Source organism: Aquarana catesbeiana, linkage group LG03 (genome assembly GCF_042186555.1).
Source record: "Aquarana catesbeiana isolate 2022-GZ linkage group LG03, ASM4218655v1, whole genome shotgun sequence".
In the NCBI taxonomy this organism is placed as follows: domain Eukaryota; kingdom Metazoa; phylum Chordata; class Amphibia; order Anura; family Ranidae; genus Aquarana; species Aquarana catesbeiana.
This window is the reverse complement of record NC_133326.1, coordinates 96,378,265-96,393,336: the sequence shown is the minus strand read 5'-3', so window position 1 is coordinate 96,393,336 and position 15,072 is coordinate 96,378,265. Positions and strand designations below refer to the sequence as shown.

The 15,072-nt window shown below is 43.3% G+C and overlaps 1 protein-coding gene across 9 annotated transcripts in view; it reads right to left on the bottom strand.

Moving 5' to 3' along the window:
• Positions 1–15,072, bottom strand: part of TJP1 (tight junction protein 1) — a 730,896-nt gene that overhangs the window by 535,068 nt on the left and 180,756 nt on the right. For 2 of the 9 annotated variants that reach the window (XM_073618852.1, XM_073618853.1), the window contains exon 1: positions 5,895–6,048. The exons of 6 other annotated variants lie outside the window; for them this stretch is intronic. In XM_073618852.1, coding sequence (XP_073474953.1) covers positions 5,895–5,989 — 95 coding nt within the window. In that variant the 5' untranslated portion in view covers positions 5,990–6,048. Of the gene's footprint in view, positions 1–5,894; positions 6,245–15,072 lie in introns of those variants that run through there. One more of the 9 variants, XM_073618849.1, reaches the window with a different exon arrangement.

Below are 15,072 nucleotides of genomic sequence, written 5' to 3'. Positions count from 1 at the left end.
GAGACTTACAAAATTCACGCTGTCTTCCACGTGTCCTTACTAAAAAAAACGCAAAGTTAGACCCATTCCCTGGTCGTGAGTCAGGTCCACCAGCACCTAATATAAACGATGGCAATGAGGAATATGACGTTGTGGATTGTAGAAAGAGAAGGGACACGATTCAGTTTTTAATCAAATGGAAAGGCTACGGACCAGAAGACAACTCTTGGGAACCATAATCCAATCTTCATTCCAAAAGATTGATACGGGCATTCTTCCAGGCTCACGCCGAAAAGAGGTTACAAATGGGCATCCAGAGGTTGCCCATTGGGGAGGGGCAATGTAAGGGAAGTCCAGTTAACAGACGCGCATTGGCGTGCAGGCACAAAGTATACTGTATAATGTATTGGTGTATTCGTGAGCGCGCACAGGCATAAGCAGGCACACGTGCACGTGCTGGCGCCAGACAGCCTATTTAAACTGAGCCATGACACATACACATTGCTGAGTGGTCTTTCAGCTTGTTCCTGTTAACCTGTGCCTTGATCTGTTCCAGTTACCTGCATTTGACCCGGCTTCACCTGTACCTTCCTTTGGATTTCTGCATGCCTACCTGGGACCTTGGCTTGTGTTTGACTCTGCTTCCTGTACCTCGCTGCCCGACTGTGTACCGAATCCGGACTGTATCCTGTCTTAGCTTCTGCCTCACGTTCCTGTACCTGCTCTGCCCTGCTGTTAATGACCCCCTGGCTTATGTTCCAGCAACGCTTCTGCCTGCTGATCCAGTGACATGGAGTTCCAGTTCTTAGTGTCTGTCCAGTGATCTACAGCCATTGGGTTCCTGCCAAGGCCCAGCTGGTGCCACCTGCTACATCGGCCCTCGTGCCACTCTGTGTCCTTCACTCCCTGTCATCTCTACCAGGGATGTTGGACAGGAGGTGCAAGAGAAGCCCTCTCTACAGCTCGATCTCCACCAGGTATGTGACAAATCTGGCCTTTATGGAAAAGTGGCAAGAAGAAAGTCATTGTTAAAAGAAAGCCATCAGAAGTCCCGTTTGCAGTGTGAGAGAAGCCATGTGGGGGACACAGTAAACATGTGTAAGGAGGCGCTCTGGTCAGATGAGAATTTTTTTTTACTTTTTGGCCTAAAAGCAAAACGCTATGTGTGGCGCAAAACTAACACTGCACATCACCCTGAACATACCATCCCCACCGTGAAACATGGTGGTGGCAGCATCATGTTATGGGGATGCTTTTCTTCAGCAGGGACAGGGAAGCTGGTCAGAGTTGATGGGAAGATGGATGGAGTGAAATACAGGGCAATTTAAAAAGAAAACCTGTTATAGTCTGCAAAAAATTTGAGACTGGGGTGGAGGTTCAACGACGCTTAACATACAGCCAGAGCTACAAAGAAATAGTTTAGATCAAAGCATATTCATGTGTTAGAATGGCCCAGTCAAAGTCCAGACCTAAACCCAATTGAGAATCTGTGGCAAGACTTGAAAATTGCTGTTCACAGACGCTCTCCATCCACTCTGACAGAGCTTGAGCTATTTTGCAAAGACGAATGGGCAAAAATTTCACTCTTTAGATGTGCAAAGCTGGTAGAGACATCCCCAAAAAGACTTGCAGCTGTAATTGCAGCGAAAGGTGGTTCTACAAAGTATTGACTCGGGGGGGGGGGGGGGTGGATACAAATACATGCCACACTTTTCACATATTTATTTGTAAAACATTTTGAAAATGATTTATCATTTTCCTTCCACTTCACAATTATGTGCCACTTTGTGTTGGTCTATCACATAAAACCCCAATAAAATGCATTTACATTTTTGGTTGTAACATGACAAAATGTGGAAAATTTCAAGGTGTACGAATATTTTTTCAAGGCACTGTATGCTCTGGCCACTAATCTTAGGCACACCACTGTTTCTACTGTCTATGTTTCTTTTCTGCTACTATCATTTATTTCAAGGTTATTACCAAAAATATATTAATTTAATTGGGGGGGGGGGGGGTTCAAGTGATCTGGGTGTCAAATATCATAGGTATGCCTTGTTAAGTATTATTTTATTGAAAACTTTCTACAGGTTATTGATCACATTCTTGTACAGTGAGAAGGGTTGTTCCAAATGTGCTAACAGACCAAGGGCACATCTGGGAACACATGTTGAGGTTCTGGTAAGATACCATGATAACTGGTTTGAATAACATCTGAGTCTAGTGGCAGCCACACACAGTTTGATAATTGATCAATTTCTTTTTTGACCTTTCACCATAGAAATACTCAAGCAATAGTTGATAATACAAACAGTCAATATGTCACACGCTGGGAAGTAGATTTGGATCGATAATTGGAAGAAATGATCATAAATTATCAATCATATCTCTTTATCCTCCATGCAACCTCATAATCCAATCGATCGAAACACAATCAAAATCATGACCAAGTCATCTTAGTTCCGCTGATTAATGAAAAACAATTGATAATTTTGAGTCTAGATTGATCTGAGTCTAGATTGATCAGAAGGGAAGTTATTGCTATTTGATTGGTTTCTGATTCAATCATTTTGATCGAATCGCACATTGACTAGGTAATAAGACTCACCAAAAATTAAGTCACAATATGATGACACGACTAAAATAAAAGTCAAATGTATCATCATTGCTTAGAAGCAATATAAAAAAAGAAATAATAATACAGTAATTGAAAAGAAGGTAAATTACACATTGCTCCAAAACTGGATAATGTATAAAATGTATCATCTCCATATCTCAAAGGAGACCTGGGGCACCCAGGAGAAGACCAGGAGCACATGTCCTGGGTGCCAGGGTTTAGCAATGCCCCCAGCTGTAGATATAAACTTTTTTAGTGGGGGGGTTCCCTCTCACCTGGAAATTGATTCAAGTGTCCCTTTGGGGTGAAAAATTAATCCACACTGATGAGAACTAAAATTTGAGTTTTTTGGGCCATCACAGATAAATGCTGGTGTCATTTACTTTAAGGCCTCATTCATACTAGGTGTATCAGAAATGCTACTATTCGCATCAAACACACCATAGAAGTTCATGTACAACATTTTGGTACCATAGGGCAGTCAGGGAGCATTTTTAACTCATCATTCACGCTTGTAAAACGCCAGTCTAACGCCCAGACTAAAGCTCATAAACGCGAGTCTAACGACCATACTAACGCTATAGAAGCGTTAGAAATGTAGTCAAGTGTGAACAAGCCCTAAGCTAGGTGCGTTTTTGGCAGCAAGCATTTTGACGTGATTTGTACGTGTTTTATCGCCCCACAAACCGTTTGGGTTGCCATTAAGAAATAATGCCCCTGCAAACATGTTGTGCGCTTTGCCACATTTTTGAAAAGGTGGGCTATAATGCTCGATTCTGCATTTTCAAAGCAACCAAGTGTGAAAGCAGCCTAATAAGAATCTGGTAACATTTATATATTTTAGTAAAGTACTTTTACTGTTCCTCAGTGTCACATTGGTGTGACATATCGGAATAGTACTTTCCTTTCTGCTGAAAGGTCATATTGGGTGCCTGGTCTATCAGGTAATTCTATGGCTTTTATGTAGAGTACCCAATAATAATGATATCATTAATATGCAAATACTTTTTTTAATAAAGGCCACATAGTTAACACCATAGCAGCATCTATTAATACTTCATGGACTTTACCAATGTATCATTAAAGTAGCATTGCATACATAATAGTCTATATTCTTCCTAAATACATTGCTACACATTAAAACTTTACAACGTACAAATAAAAACATGATTTGTTTGCATTGCAGAACAAAGTTTACAATGACTAAAATGGAATATCAAAGTCTGGATACAAATGAACTATGTAGCAGAACTGTCCATGTACACAGTAAACCTCTGTAAGGTTTTCACTGCATTGCAGGCACAATATTCAGCATAATAATAAAACATTGCACTGTACAGTGTACAATGAACTGCTGGCAATTCACCCATGGCCAGTCCTCAAGGATTCCAGCATGTCATTGGATCATATCACACCAGAATATGCATTGCAACACATTTCTCCTTCTGTATAGTGATGGTCACTTACTAGACAGCTCTCCATTATGCCTACATTTCACATTATCTCACAAAGGCCATAGATCCATCATCTATTTTCCTAAACCCATGCTCCATACTTGCTGTGGACACAGCCAATACATGGACTTGGTCAGTGAACCTGAATACAGAACAGCACCTGGTGCTGAATGTCTTTGTACTGCAGTGTCAGGAAAAGGCAGACCAGTATAGAGAAAAAATGAAAGAATTGCCAGCATCTTCCTGCCAAGCTTCAGAATCATGCAGTGTGGTCAGTGTAATAGTGTATGAATGCATTATTCATCATGGCCCATACCTAGGCTGTACATTTACACCAAGTATCATCCACAGCCATATATCATTTGTAGTCATCAGACAGTTAAACAATGCAGGATACATGCTTTACTATGCCATGGTATCTACGAAAGCGGCACTGCATCACAGTGATTGAACATAGCAGTGTGCACTCCATTGTAACCCACACAGCCACCCCCACTCATTTATGCATGAGCTCATCATCTGTGTAATGTGTTTTAAGGACAGACATTAGAAGATGTAGGACCAGGGATGATCTCCCATGTGCAGCCTCTACACACATCCTATGATCCCAATGATTACTATGCAATACACCTTGCAGGCTACACATGTAGCATGTGAAGTGGATGATCTAGGGGAAGGCCAGCATGCATGGTACCCCCAGAATGTGCTTTAGGATCCAAGCGGAAGGGACAGACATTTGAGGATGGAGTAACATGGATTTCCCAAATGTGCATGGTAGCCTCATATGATCCCAATGAGCCCCATGCAATGCGCCATGCAGAATACACATGTAGCAGGCTCTGTAGACAGTCCAGGGGAAGGCCAGCCTGCATGGTACCCTAGGAACCAATAAGCCCCCCTATGTGCATGGTAGCCCCTACACACATCCTATGATCACTATGCAATGCACAATGCAGACTACACATGTAGCATGTGAAGTGTAGCCTGCACTGTAGATGATCCAGGGGAAGGCCAGCATGCATGGTACCCCCAGAATGTGCTTTAAGATCCATGAGGAAGGGACAGACATTTGAGGATGGAGGACCATGCATGTTCCCAATGTGACTGGTAGCCTCATCATATGATCCCAATGAGCCCCATGCAATGCACCATGCAGACTACAGATGTAGGCTCTGCATATGGTCTAGGGGAAGGCCAGCCTGCATGGTACTCCCAGGAACAGAAAACCCCCCCATGTACATGGTAGCCCCTACACACATCCTATGATCCCTGTGCAATGCATCATGCAAACTACACATGTAGCATGTGAATTGGAGCATGCACTGTAGATGATCCAGGGGAAGGCCAGGATGCATGGTCCCCCCAGTAACAGAGAAGCCCCCCTTGTACATGGTAGCCTCTACACACATCATCTGATCCCAATGAGCCCCATGCAATGCACCATGCAGACTACACATGTAGCATGTGAATTGGAGCATGCACTGTAGATGATCCAGGGGAAGGCCAGGATGCATGGTCCCCCCAGTAACAGAGAAGCCCCTCTTGTACATGGTAGCCTCTACACAGATCCTATGATCCCAATGAGCCCCATGCAATGCACCATGCAGACTACACATGTAGACGATCCAGGGGAAGGCCAGCATGCATGATCCCCCCAGGAACAGATAAGCCCCCCCATGTACATGGTAGCCTCTACACAGATCCTGTGATCCCAATAAGCCCCATGCAATGCACCATGCAGAATACACATGTAGTATGTGAATTGGAACATGCATTGTAGACGATCCAGGGGAAGCCCAGCATGCATGGCCCCCCCAGGAACAAAGAAGCCCCCCCAGACTCACCACAGCCTCCTCTTATAAGGTAGAATGTTCCCCCTGTTGGAAGGAGTCACTCCGATGGCCATCTGCAGCACAGTCAGGTATTTCTGGTATTTCATTTTGTCTCCCCCCTTGTTTCTCCCCTCCGATGCCCCCCCACAATGCTCTGCATGCGATCATGTAATTGGGATTCCCAGGCATCTGTCCCGGACCGTCCCCCCCCCTGTGTCTCTCTCTGTCCCGGGCTGTGCTCTGCTCTCCCCTCGGCGTGTCTTGTCAGCAGATCGCCATTTGTGAGCGGCACATAGAGATAACATTGACAGCTCGAGGTGGCAGCGCCATCCTTCTTCCCGATGCTGGGCTCTCCCCTCCCTCCTCCTCCTCCTCCTCCTCCTCCTCCTCCTCTGTCACCAAAGCCCAGCAATCCTATTAGCGCCTAGAATAGCGTCCCATTAATCCCTCTCTCCTGGTTTAGGTGTAATGAGGTTGTGGCTGCAAACACCGGCTATAGTGATCCGAATCAACGGCAACGCAGCATCCTGGTCCCCTGTCTATGGCATCACTGCAAAGGGCATAGGAGGAGGAGGAGGAGGGGGCAGTGCTGGGCAATAAGCACATTAAGCAATTATTTGATACCAACCAAAGAATCCAGCAGAGTACAACCTTCTACAATGTGATCCTGCCCGGATTTCTGCATGCACTTCATTAATAGAGCAAGAAAACTGCATTGAGAACTTCACATGTCAGATCATAAGAGGTGATTGTTGTAACCAGGTATAGATTTGTTTTATACACTGCTCTGCCCACATGTCTTCAAAGGCAATGTGATACAAAAACTAATAGAACTGTTTAAGGGGTTCTTCACACTAGCTCTGAAGAGTGATCCCCATTCAGATCGCTCTTCAGAGAGCATTTAACAGAAGGTAAGGAGGTGTTTTATAGCCCCTTGAACTCCACACTAACCTCACTCACTTGAATGGGTCACGTTTGGTGGTCACAACCCCCGATGAAAGCCGCAGAGGGTATAATTCCCTCCATGACCGCAAAGCATTGCAACCGAGGCATATCTACACCCCCAGCCACTAGTTGGAGGGTTGGGACAAGCACTGCGTCGCTTTAACTGACAATTGCGTGGTCGTGCGACGCTGTACCCAAACACAATTGATGTACTTTTTTCCCCACAAATAGAGCTTTCTTTTGGTGGTATTTGATCAGCTCTGCATTTTTTTTTTTTTTTTTTTTTTTGCGCTATAAACAAAAAAAGAGTGACAATTTTGAAAAAAAAAAAAACAACATTTTTTACTTTCTGCTATAAAACATTTCCAAAAAATTAAATAATGTAAAAAAACTAATTTCTTCATCAAATTAGGCCAATATGTATTCTGCTACATATTTTTGGTAAACAACATCCCAATAAGCGTATATTGATTGGTTTGCGCAATATTATTGTGTCTACAAAATAGGGGATAGATTTATGGCATTTTTATTTTTTAATTTTTTTTTTACTAGTAATGGCAGCAATCAGTGATTTTTAGCGGGACTGCGACATTGCGGCAGACAGATCAGACACCTAACTAACATTTTTGACACTTTTTTGGGTACTAGTGACATTACTACAGTAATCTGTGCTAATTGCATTGCCAATATGCCAATCTGCATTGTTATTGTACTAATGACACTGGCAGGGAAGGGGTCAACATCAGGGGCGATCAAGGGGTTAACTGTGTTCCCTCACTGTGTGTTCTAACTGTATGGGGGAAGGGCTCACTGGAACAACACACAGATCCATCTTCCTGCATAGCAAAAAATACAAACAAGGAAGACGCCGCTTCAGGCGAGCGGTCACTACAGTCCGAATGCGCTGGGTGCAAGCCACGGCCTGCCACTGATGATTAATAGGAAGAGAAGAACGGCTGCACACCACAGGAACATTCCAATGATTTTATTCCAAAAAATCACCTCCTGGGTTCCGACACTCTGTCTTTGTTGGCTGTTATTTGCTATTTTTTTGGAATAAAATTGTTGGGACATTCCTGTGGTGTGCAGCCGTTCTTTTCTTCCTGCATAGCAAAAAGACAGGATCTGTGTGATCTCCCCTGTTAGAACAGAGATCTGCCTTGTTTACACAGGCAGATCCTCGTTGTGTCACTGCAGGGAACGATAGCAGGTGGCCAGCAGACATTGAGTTCGCTGGACGTGCTGATTGGCTCTCCTGCTGGCCAATAGGAGCGCGCACGTGCCCACAAAAGCAAGTTCACAAGCCAACATACACCTACGGCAATTTGCGCAGCCGAGCCACCTTGTCATGGCGTGTGGTCGGCAAGTGCTTTTAAAGGCAGGTTTTTTTTTTTTAATCTTAATGCATTCTGTGCATTAAAGGAGAAGTACAGCCAAAGCTCATTTGGCTGGGCTTCTCCTATGGATCACAGAGTGAAGTTCGTTTTGCACTCCTGTGACCCGTTTTCAGCAGAGAGTGGGCTGAAGTCCGCTCTCTGCTGACGTTACAGAAGTTGGTCCAGGTACCGCGTCATCACAACCATAGAGTCAACCATAGAGTCAGGATCCGCCCAGATCACTGGACCGACACCCGGCTCAGCCTCTCAGAGAGCCGCTGAGAGCCTGAGCTGGCCGCCCCCGCCCCCCCCTCCACAGCTCAGCGCTCCAATGAGTGAGGAGGGGGCAGAGCAGAGAGCTGTGACTGACAGTCTGGAGCTCTCTGCTCACGGAGCTCTGAGAACCGTGCGATTGGCTGTGTTCGATCGCTCAGTTCTCAGTGTAGCGGCACTGGGGGACAGATGCAGCATTGGACCAATTCTGCATCCACCAAGGTAAGTATAATTCAGGAAAAATAAAATACTCTTTTAAGATAAAACGCCTTCTGTATGGAGCCTCTCTAATACTTACCTGAGCCCAATCTAGATCCAGCCACGTTGCACGAGAGACTCAGCTGCCATTGGCTGAGACAGCAGCAAAGCGCCATTGGCTCCCACTGCTGTCAATCAAAGTTAGTGAGCCAATGAAGAGAGAAGGGGGCAGGGCAGGGGCAACCCATCCATTAAGGTTGCACAGGCGCCGCCCCCTCTCTCCAGCCACCCCATTTATGAATAATGGATAGATTCATGCATTGCATGAATCTATCCATGGCCGCCACCACCACCGCCACCCCCTATTCAGGCGTCCGGCCCCTTTTCGGACGCCGGGCGTCTGCATTACAGAGGCAGGGGTGTATTTTTGAAGCACCTGATTAGAGCCATAGGTTCTAATAGGCTTAAAAAAAAGGTGGACTCCAAGCGCAAACTATTGCGCTCGGAGTCCACCCAGGTGTGTTAGAAAAGCGAATGGAAATTTGCTTTTCTAACACTGAACTGCCTCTCCGCCAATCAGGAAGCATGGGTCCTTTACTCATAACCTGATTGGCTGAAAGAACAGGCGCTGCTATTGGATGCCTATCAGGAGGAGAGGAGGAGATGCATTGAGGTCACAGCTCGCTGCCTGACCCGTGCAAGGTCCCACAGCTACCGTCATCCGCTGCCTGACCCACCACCAAGATAGGGTAAGTGCCGGTCAGACGGCGAGCGGGCGGAGGGGTCACAGTGGCAACTTGTGATGGGCACAGTGGCAGCATTTGAAGGGGCACAGTGGCAGCATTTGATGGGCACAGTGGTGGCATTTGATGGGCACAGTGGCCTAATTTGATGGCACAGTGGCTGCATATGATGGGCCCAATGGCTGCTTATGATGAGCACAGTGGCTGCATTTGATGGGCACAGTGGCTACATTTGTTGGACACAGTGGCTGCAATTGATGGCACAGTGGCTGCATTTGATGGGCACAGTGGCTGCAATTGATGGGCACAGTGGCTGCATTTGATGGGCACAGTGAGGCTGCAATTGATGGGGTTTTTTCAGTATTCTTCTGAATTTTTCAGTTTGTTTGTGCCACTGGGGAAGGGCCAGGCCGCAGCTCTTTGTCTGAATAGACACAGGGAGCTGTAGCTCAGCTCGGGTACCCCCATAGCAAGTTGCTCAACAGGAGGAAGGGGCCAGGAGCACCGAAGAGGGACCCGAGAAAAGGAAGACGCAGGCTGCTCTGTGCAAAACCACTGCACAGAGCAGAGCAGGTAAATATAATATGGTTGCTATTTTTAACAGAAAAAAGTGCTGATCAATTTTTATTTATTTATGTAAAACATTTATCATTAAAGGAAAAAATAAAAATAAAACCGTTGCTGTAATTTCTAGCCGGAGTTTAACTTTAATTTGTTAGTCAAGTCCATGTAAATGTGCTAGTGCATCTAACACCCTCTCCCCTAATTGGCAAACTGTTGTCCTGAGTGTCTTTTGTTCCTCCATTGGAGTGAAGACACCCTAAGACTGGAAGTGTGTTACTAGCTGGATCGCCAGGTGAAAAAAAAGTTTAACAAAAGAAAACTAATACAGCCACCACTTGACAGCTGGCTCTGGCTCTCAGTGTGCCATTTGCACCTGCTCCCTCTCTAGCCCAGCACTCCAATGAGAGCTGGAGGGGCAGAGTGGAAAGCGGTGACTGACAGTCTCCACTCTGAAAAGACTGAGAACTGAGCAATCAGCGGTCATGTGAGCGCTCAGTTCTTGGGCTTAGAGCCAGCAGGAGACAGCTGCAGCATCAAACTGTTGCTGTTTTTTAATTAATACAATACATCTCTTTTAAGAATCGGTAAACTGAAATAGATTATATTTTTGTTTTGGGTTTTGACACACTTTAACTGCTTGCCGACTGCAGTACTTAGATGCATGGCGGTAAAGCAGCATTTCTGCGCTGTATCACGTGTCAGATACATGATCCAGCACTTCCAGGTAGGAGGCGCACACACGCGCGCATCTGCTGCCCCGGCTGTGTGGGATTAATCACAGCACAAGCCAAAAACCACGGAGCTCCCTTTCCCTGAATGATGAAGCTGATCAGTGGGTGCTGGCGCTCAATCATTGCCCAGCACCTGCTGATCAGCTCCATCATTCAGGGAAAGGGAGCTCCGTGTTGTAAACAACACAGAGCTCTGAATAGTGACAGGCAATCTTGCTGATTTTTTCCCCCCTGCAAAGCAGAGACAAAAACAGCAAGATCTAGTATTAAAAGCACCACATAACACACACATTACAAAATGTTAGGCCCATGTTTAACTCCTTGATCTCACCTAAATGTTAACCCCTTCTCCCCCTTAGTACCCCTTAGTACAGTGACAGTGTACAGTATTAGCACTGATCACTATATTATTGTCACTATTGATGTCAGTATCAGTTAGACCTCATTCACACTTGAGCGTTTTTCAGCTCGAAACTCAACGTTCAGAAATGCTTAACAAGCAAAATCCCATTCATTTCAATGGCCCCTGCTCACATTTGAGCGTTTTGTCGCCTGTAGCAAAACACCTGTCGCTCAAAAAAGTACTGTACATGAGATAATTTTCAGGCAAATTTTAGCGTTTTTGTTGCCAAAGACTTCAATGGAATACACCTGAACAGCAAGAAATTAGCATTTTTTTCAAGCATTTTCAGCTCAAACAGCAGCTCCCCTCCCCTTTTCTAGCATCTCTCCGCACCTTACATAGGTTTCTATTGGCCAAAGCAAAAACACCTAAATGAAAAACGTCTGAAAAAACGCCTATAATATTTACAAATCTGCTCAAAAAACTGTCAAAAACGCCTGAAAAAAACGTCTGGAAAAAATGCTTGAAAGAAATACCTGAAAACTCAAGTGTGAATGTAGCCTGAATTAGTTAGTGTACCCCCCAGCCAGTGTCAGGTAATGTCAGATTGCCCACCATACTATCACATTATATCCGAAGGTGGCTGTGCAGCGCTAATACTAGTATATAAAAAAATAATAATAATAACAATTCCAGTATCTATACCAGACGCTATAACTTTCATGCAAACCAAATAATATACACTTATTGGGATTTATTTATTTTTTTAACCAAAGACATATAGAAGAATACATTTTGGCCTAAATTCATGAAGAAATTAGATTTTTTATTTTTTTTATTAGATATGTTTTATAGCATAAAATAAAAAAAAATATCATTTTTTTTTTCAAATCTTTTTTTGTTTATATCGTTAAAAAAAAAAATCCAGTGGTGACCAGAAAAATCTTTATTTGTGTGAACAAAAATTACATAAATTTCATTTGCATACAGTGCTGCATGACTGCGTAATTCCTAAGTTAAAGTAGCACAGTGCCGAATAGCAAAAAATGGCCTGGTCATGAAGGGGAAAACATCTTCCGGAGGTCTTTATTTCTGTATGTACTTATTAATGGGAAACAATCATGAGTAGGGGAACTTCATTACCATTATTGGTAAACAGTGACATCTCATATCATAATATGTTGCTGTTGTAACAATGTAGACATTTGTTTTATACACAGCACTAGCCAAATGTGTTCCAACAAAAACAAACTAAAAGTAATGTCATACAAAAACAAATTAACTGATTTTAGACTGCAGGAAGTGCTTAACCACTTGAGCTCTGGAAATTTTTACCCCCTTCATGACCAGGCAATTTTTTGCTATTTAGCACTGTGCAACTTTACCGGTAATTGCACGGTCATGCAACACTGTACCCAAATGAAATGTATATAATTTTTTTCACACAAATAGAGCTTCCTTTTGGTGGTATTTGATCACCACTGAGTTTATGATAAATGAAACAAAACAAAAAATGTTTACTTTCTGCCATAAAACATATCCAATAATTTTTTTTAGAGAATCTAATTTCTTCATAAAATTAGGCCAAAATGTATTCTGCTACATGCCTTTGGTAAAAAAAGGTTATCTGGTTTGTGTTACAGATATAGAGTCTACAAACTGCGGTATACAGTGCATATTTGTCACACTTAAATGACTCAGATCATCAAACTAATGTTATTATTACACAAAGATAACCTGAGTAAATACAAAATGCAGTTTTTAAATGATGGTTTCATTTATTAAGGCAAAAAAGCTGTACAAACCTGCCTGGCTTTATGTGAAAAAGTAATTGCCCCCTAAACTTAACAACTGGTTGTGCCACCCTTGGCGGCAACAACTGCAATCAAGCGTTTGCGATAACTGGCAGTGGGGGTTATTTACTAAAGGCAAATCCACTTTGCACTGCAAGTGCACTTGGAAGTAAAGTCACTGTAGATCCGAGTGGGATATGCAAGGAAAATAAAAAAACAGCATTTTAGCTTGCACATGATTGGATGATAAAATCAGCAGAGCTTCCCCTCATTTCAGATCTACCCCTCAGATTTACAGCGACTGCACTTCCAAGTGCACTTTCAGTGCAAAGTGAATTTACCTTTCATAAATAACCCCCAATAAGTCTTTCACATTGCTTTGGAGCAATTTTGGCCCACTCTTCTTTGCAGAATTGTTTTAATTCAGCCACATTGGAGGGTTTTCCAGCATGAACGGCCCGTGTAAGGTCATGATACAGCATCTCAATTGGATTTGAGTCCAGGCTTTGACTAGGCCACTCCAAAACCAAAATTTTTTCTTTGTTTGAACCATTTGGAGGTGGACTTGCTGTTGTGTTTTGGATAATTGTCCTGCTGCATAACCCAAGTGCACTTGAGCTTGAGGTCATGAACTGATGGCCGGACATTCTACTTTAGGATTTTCTGGTAGAGCTCAGAATTCATGGTTGCATCAATTATGGTAAATCATCCAGGTCCTGAAGCTGCAAAGCAGCCGCAGACCATCACGCTACCACGACCATGTCTGACTGTTGGTATGATGTTCTTGTTATAAAAATGCTGTATTAGTTTTATGCCAGATATAATGGGACGCACACCTTCCAAAAATGTTTGTCTCATCAGTCCACAGAATATTTGCCTAAAAGTCTTGGGGATAATCAAGATGTTTTTTGGTAAATGTGAGATGAGCCTTTGTGTTCTTTTTGGTCAGAAGTGGCTTTGGCCTTGGAACTCTCCCATGGATGCCACTTTTGCCAAGTCTCTTTCTTATTGTTGAATCATGAACACTGATCTTACCTGAGGCAAGTGAGGCCTGCAGTTCTTTAGATATTGTTCTGGGTTCTTTTATGATGAGTCGTCGTCATGCTCTTGGAGTAATTTTTGTAGGCCGGCCACTCCTGGGAAGGTTCACCACTGTTCCAAGTTATCTCCATTTGTGGATAATGGCTCTCCCCATGGTTCACTGGAGTTCCAAAGCCTTAGAAATGGCTTTGAAACCCTTCCTAGACCGATACATGTGCATTACTTTGTTTCTAATCTGTTCTTTTTTGATCAAATTTTTTTAGATTGTGGCATGATGTGTGGCTTTTTGTGATCTGTTAGCGTGCTTCACTTTGTCAGACAGCTTCTATTTATGTGATTTCTTGATTCAACAGGTCTGGCAGTAATCAGGCCTGGGTGTTTAACTCAGCTTTCCAAAAAATTGTGATTAATCACAGTTCATTCATGATTCAGCATGGGAGGGGACAATTACTTTTTCACAAAGGGCCAGGCAGGTTTGAACAGCTTTTTTCCCTTAATAAATGAAATAATAATGTTAAAAACTGCATCTTGGATTTACTCAGGTTATCTTTGTGTAATATTAAAATTTGTTTGATGATCTGAATCATTTAAGTGTGAGAAAAATGCAAAAAAAAAAAAAAAAAAAATTATATATATATATATATATATATATATATATAAAAAAGGAAGGGGGCAAATACTTTTTCACAGCACTGTATATACTCTAATTTATTTTTATACTAATGGCGGTGATTAGCGACTTATAGTGGGACTGTGATAGTGCGGTGAGCAATCTGACACTAACTGACACTGGTTGGGAGGTAAACAAACTAACTGATACTGACATCACCAGTGACACTAATATAGTGATCGGTGATAATACTATACACTGTCACTGTAGTAATGACACTGGCTTGGAAGGGGTTAACATCTCGGGGTACTCAAGGGGTTAAGTGCATGACTAACAAGTGTTAATGTGTGTAATGCATGCTGCTTTTTACAAAAAATCTGTTTGTTTCTTCTCGCTGTGTCCAAGTGCAGCGGGAGACGGCAGGGGGGTGCGTGCGCCCTGAACCCAGAAGAAGGAAGCGATGTACAGGTACGTTGCTGTGTCTGTATGAGTCCATAGTAAAATATCCGTAAGTGGTTAAAGCAGTAATAAATCCATAAACAAAGACTAAAGAGGAGGTCCACCCACTGTGCA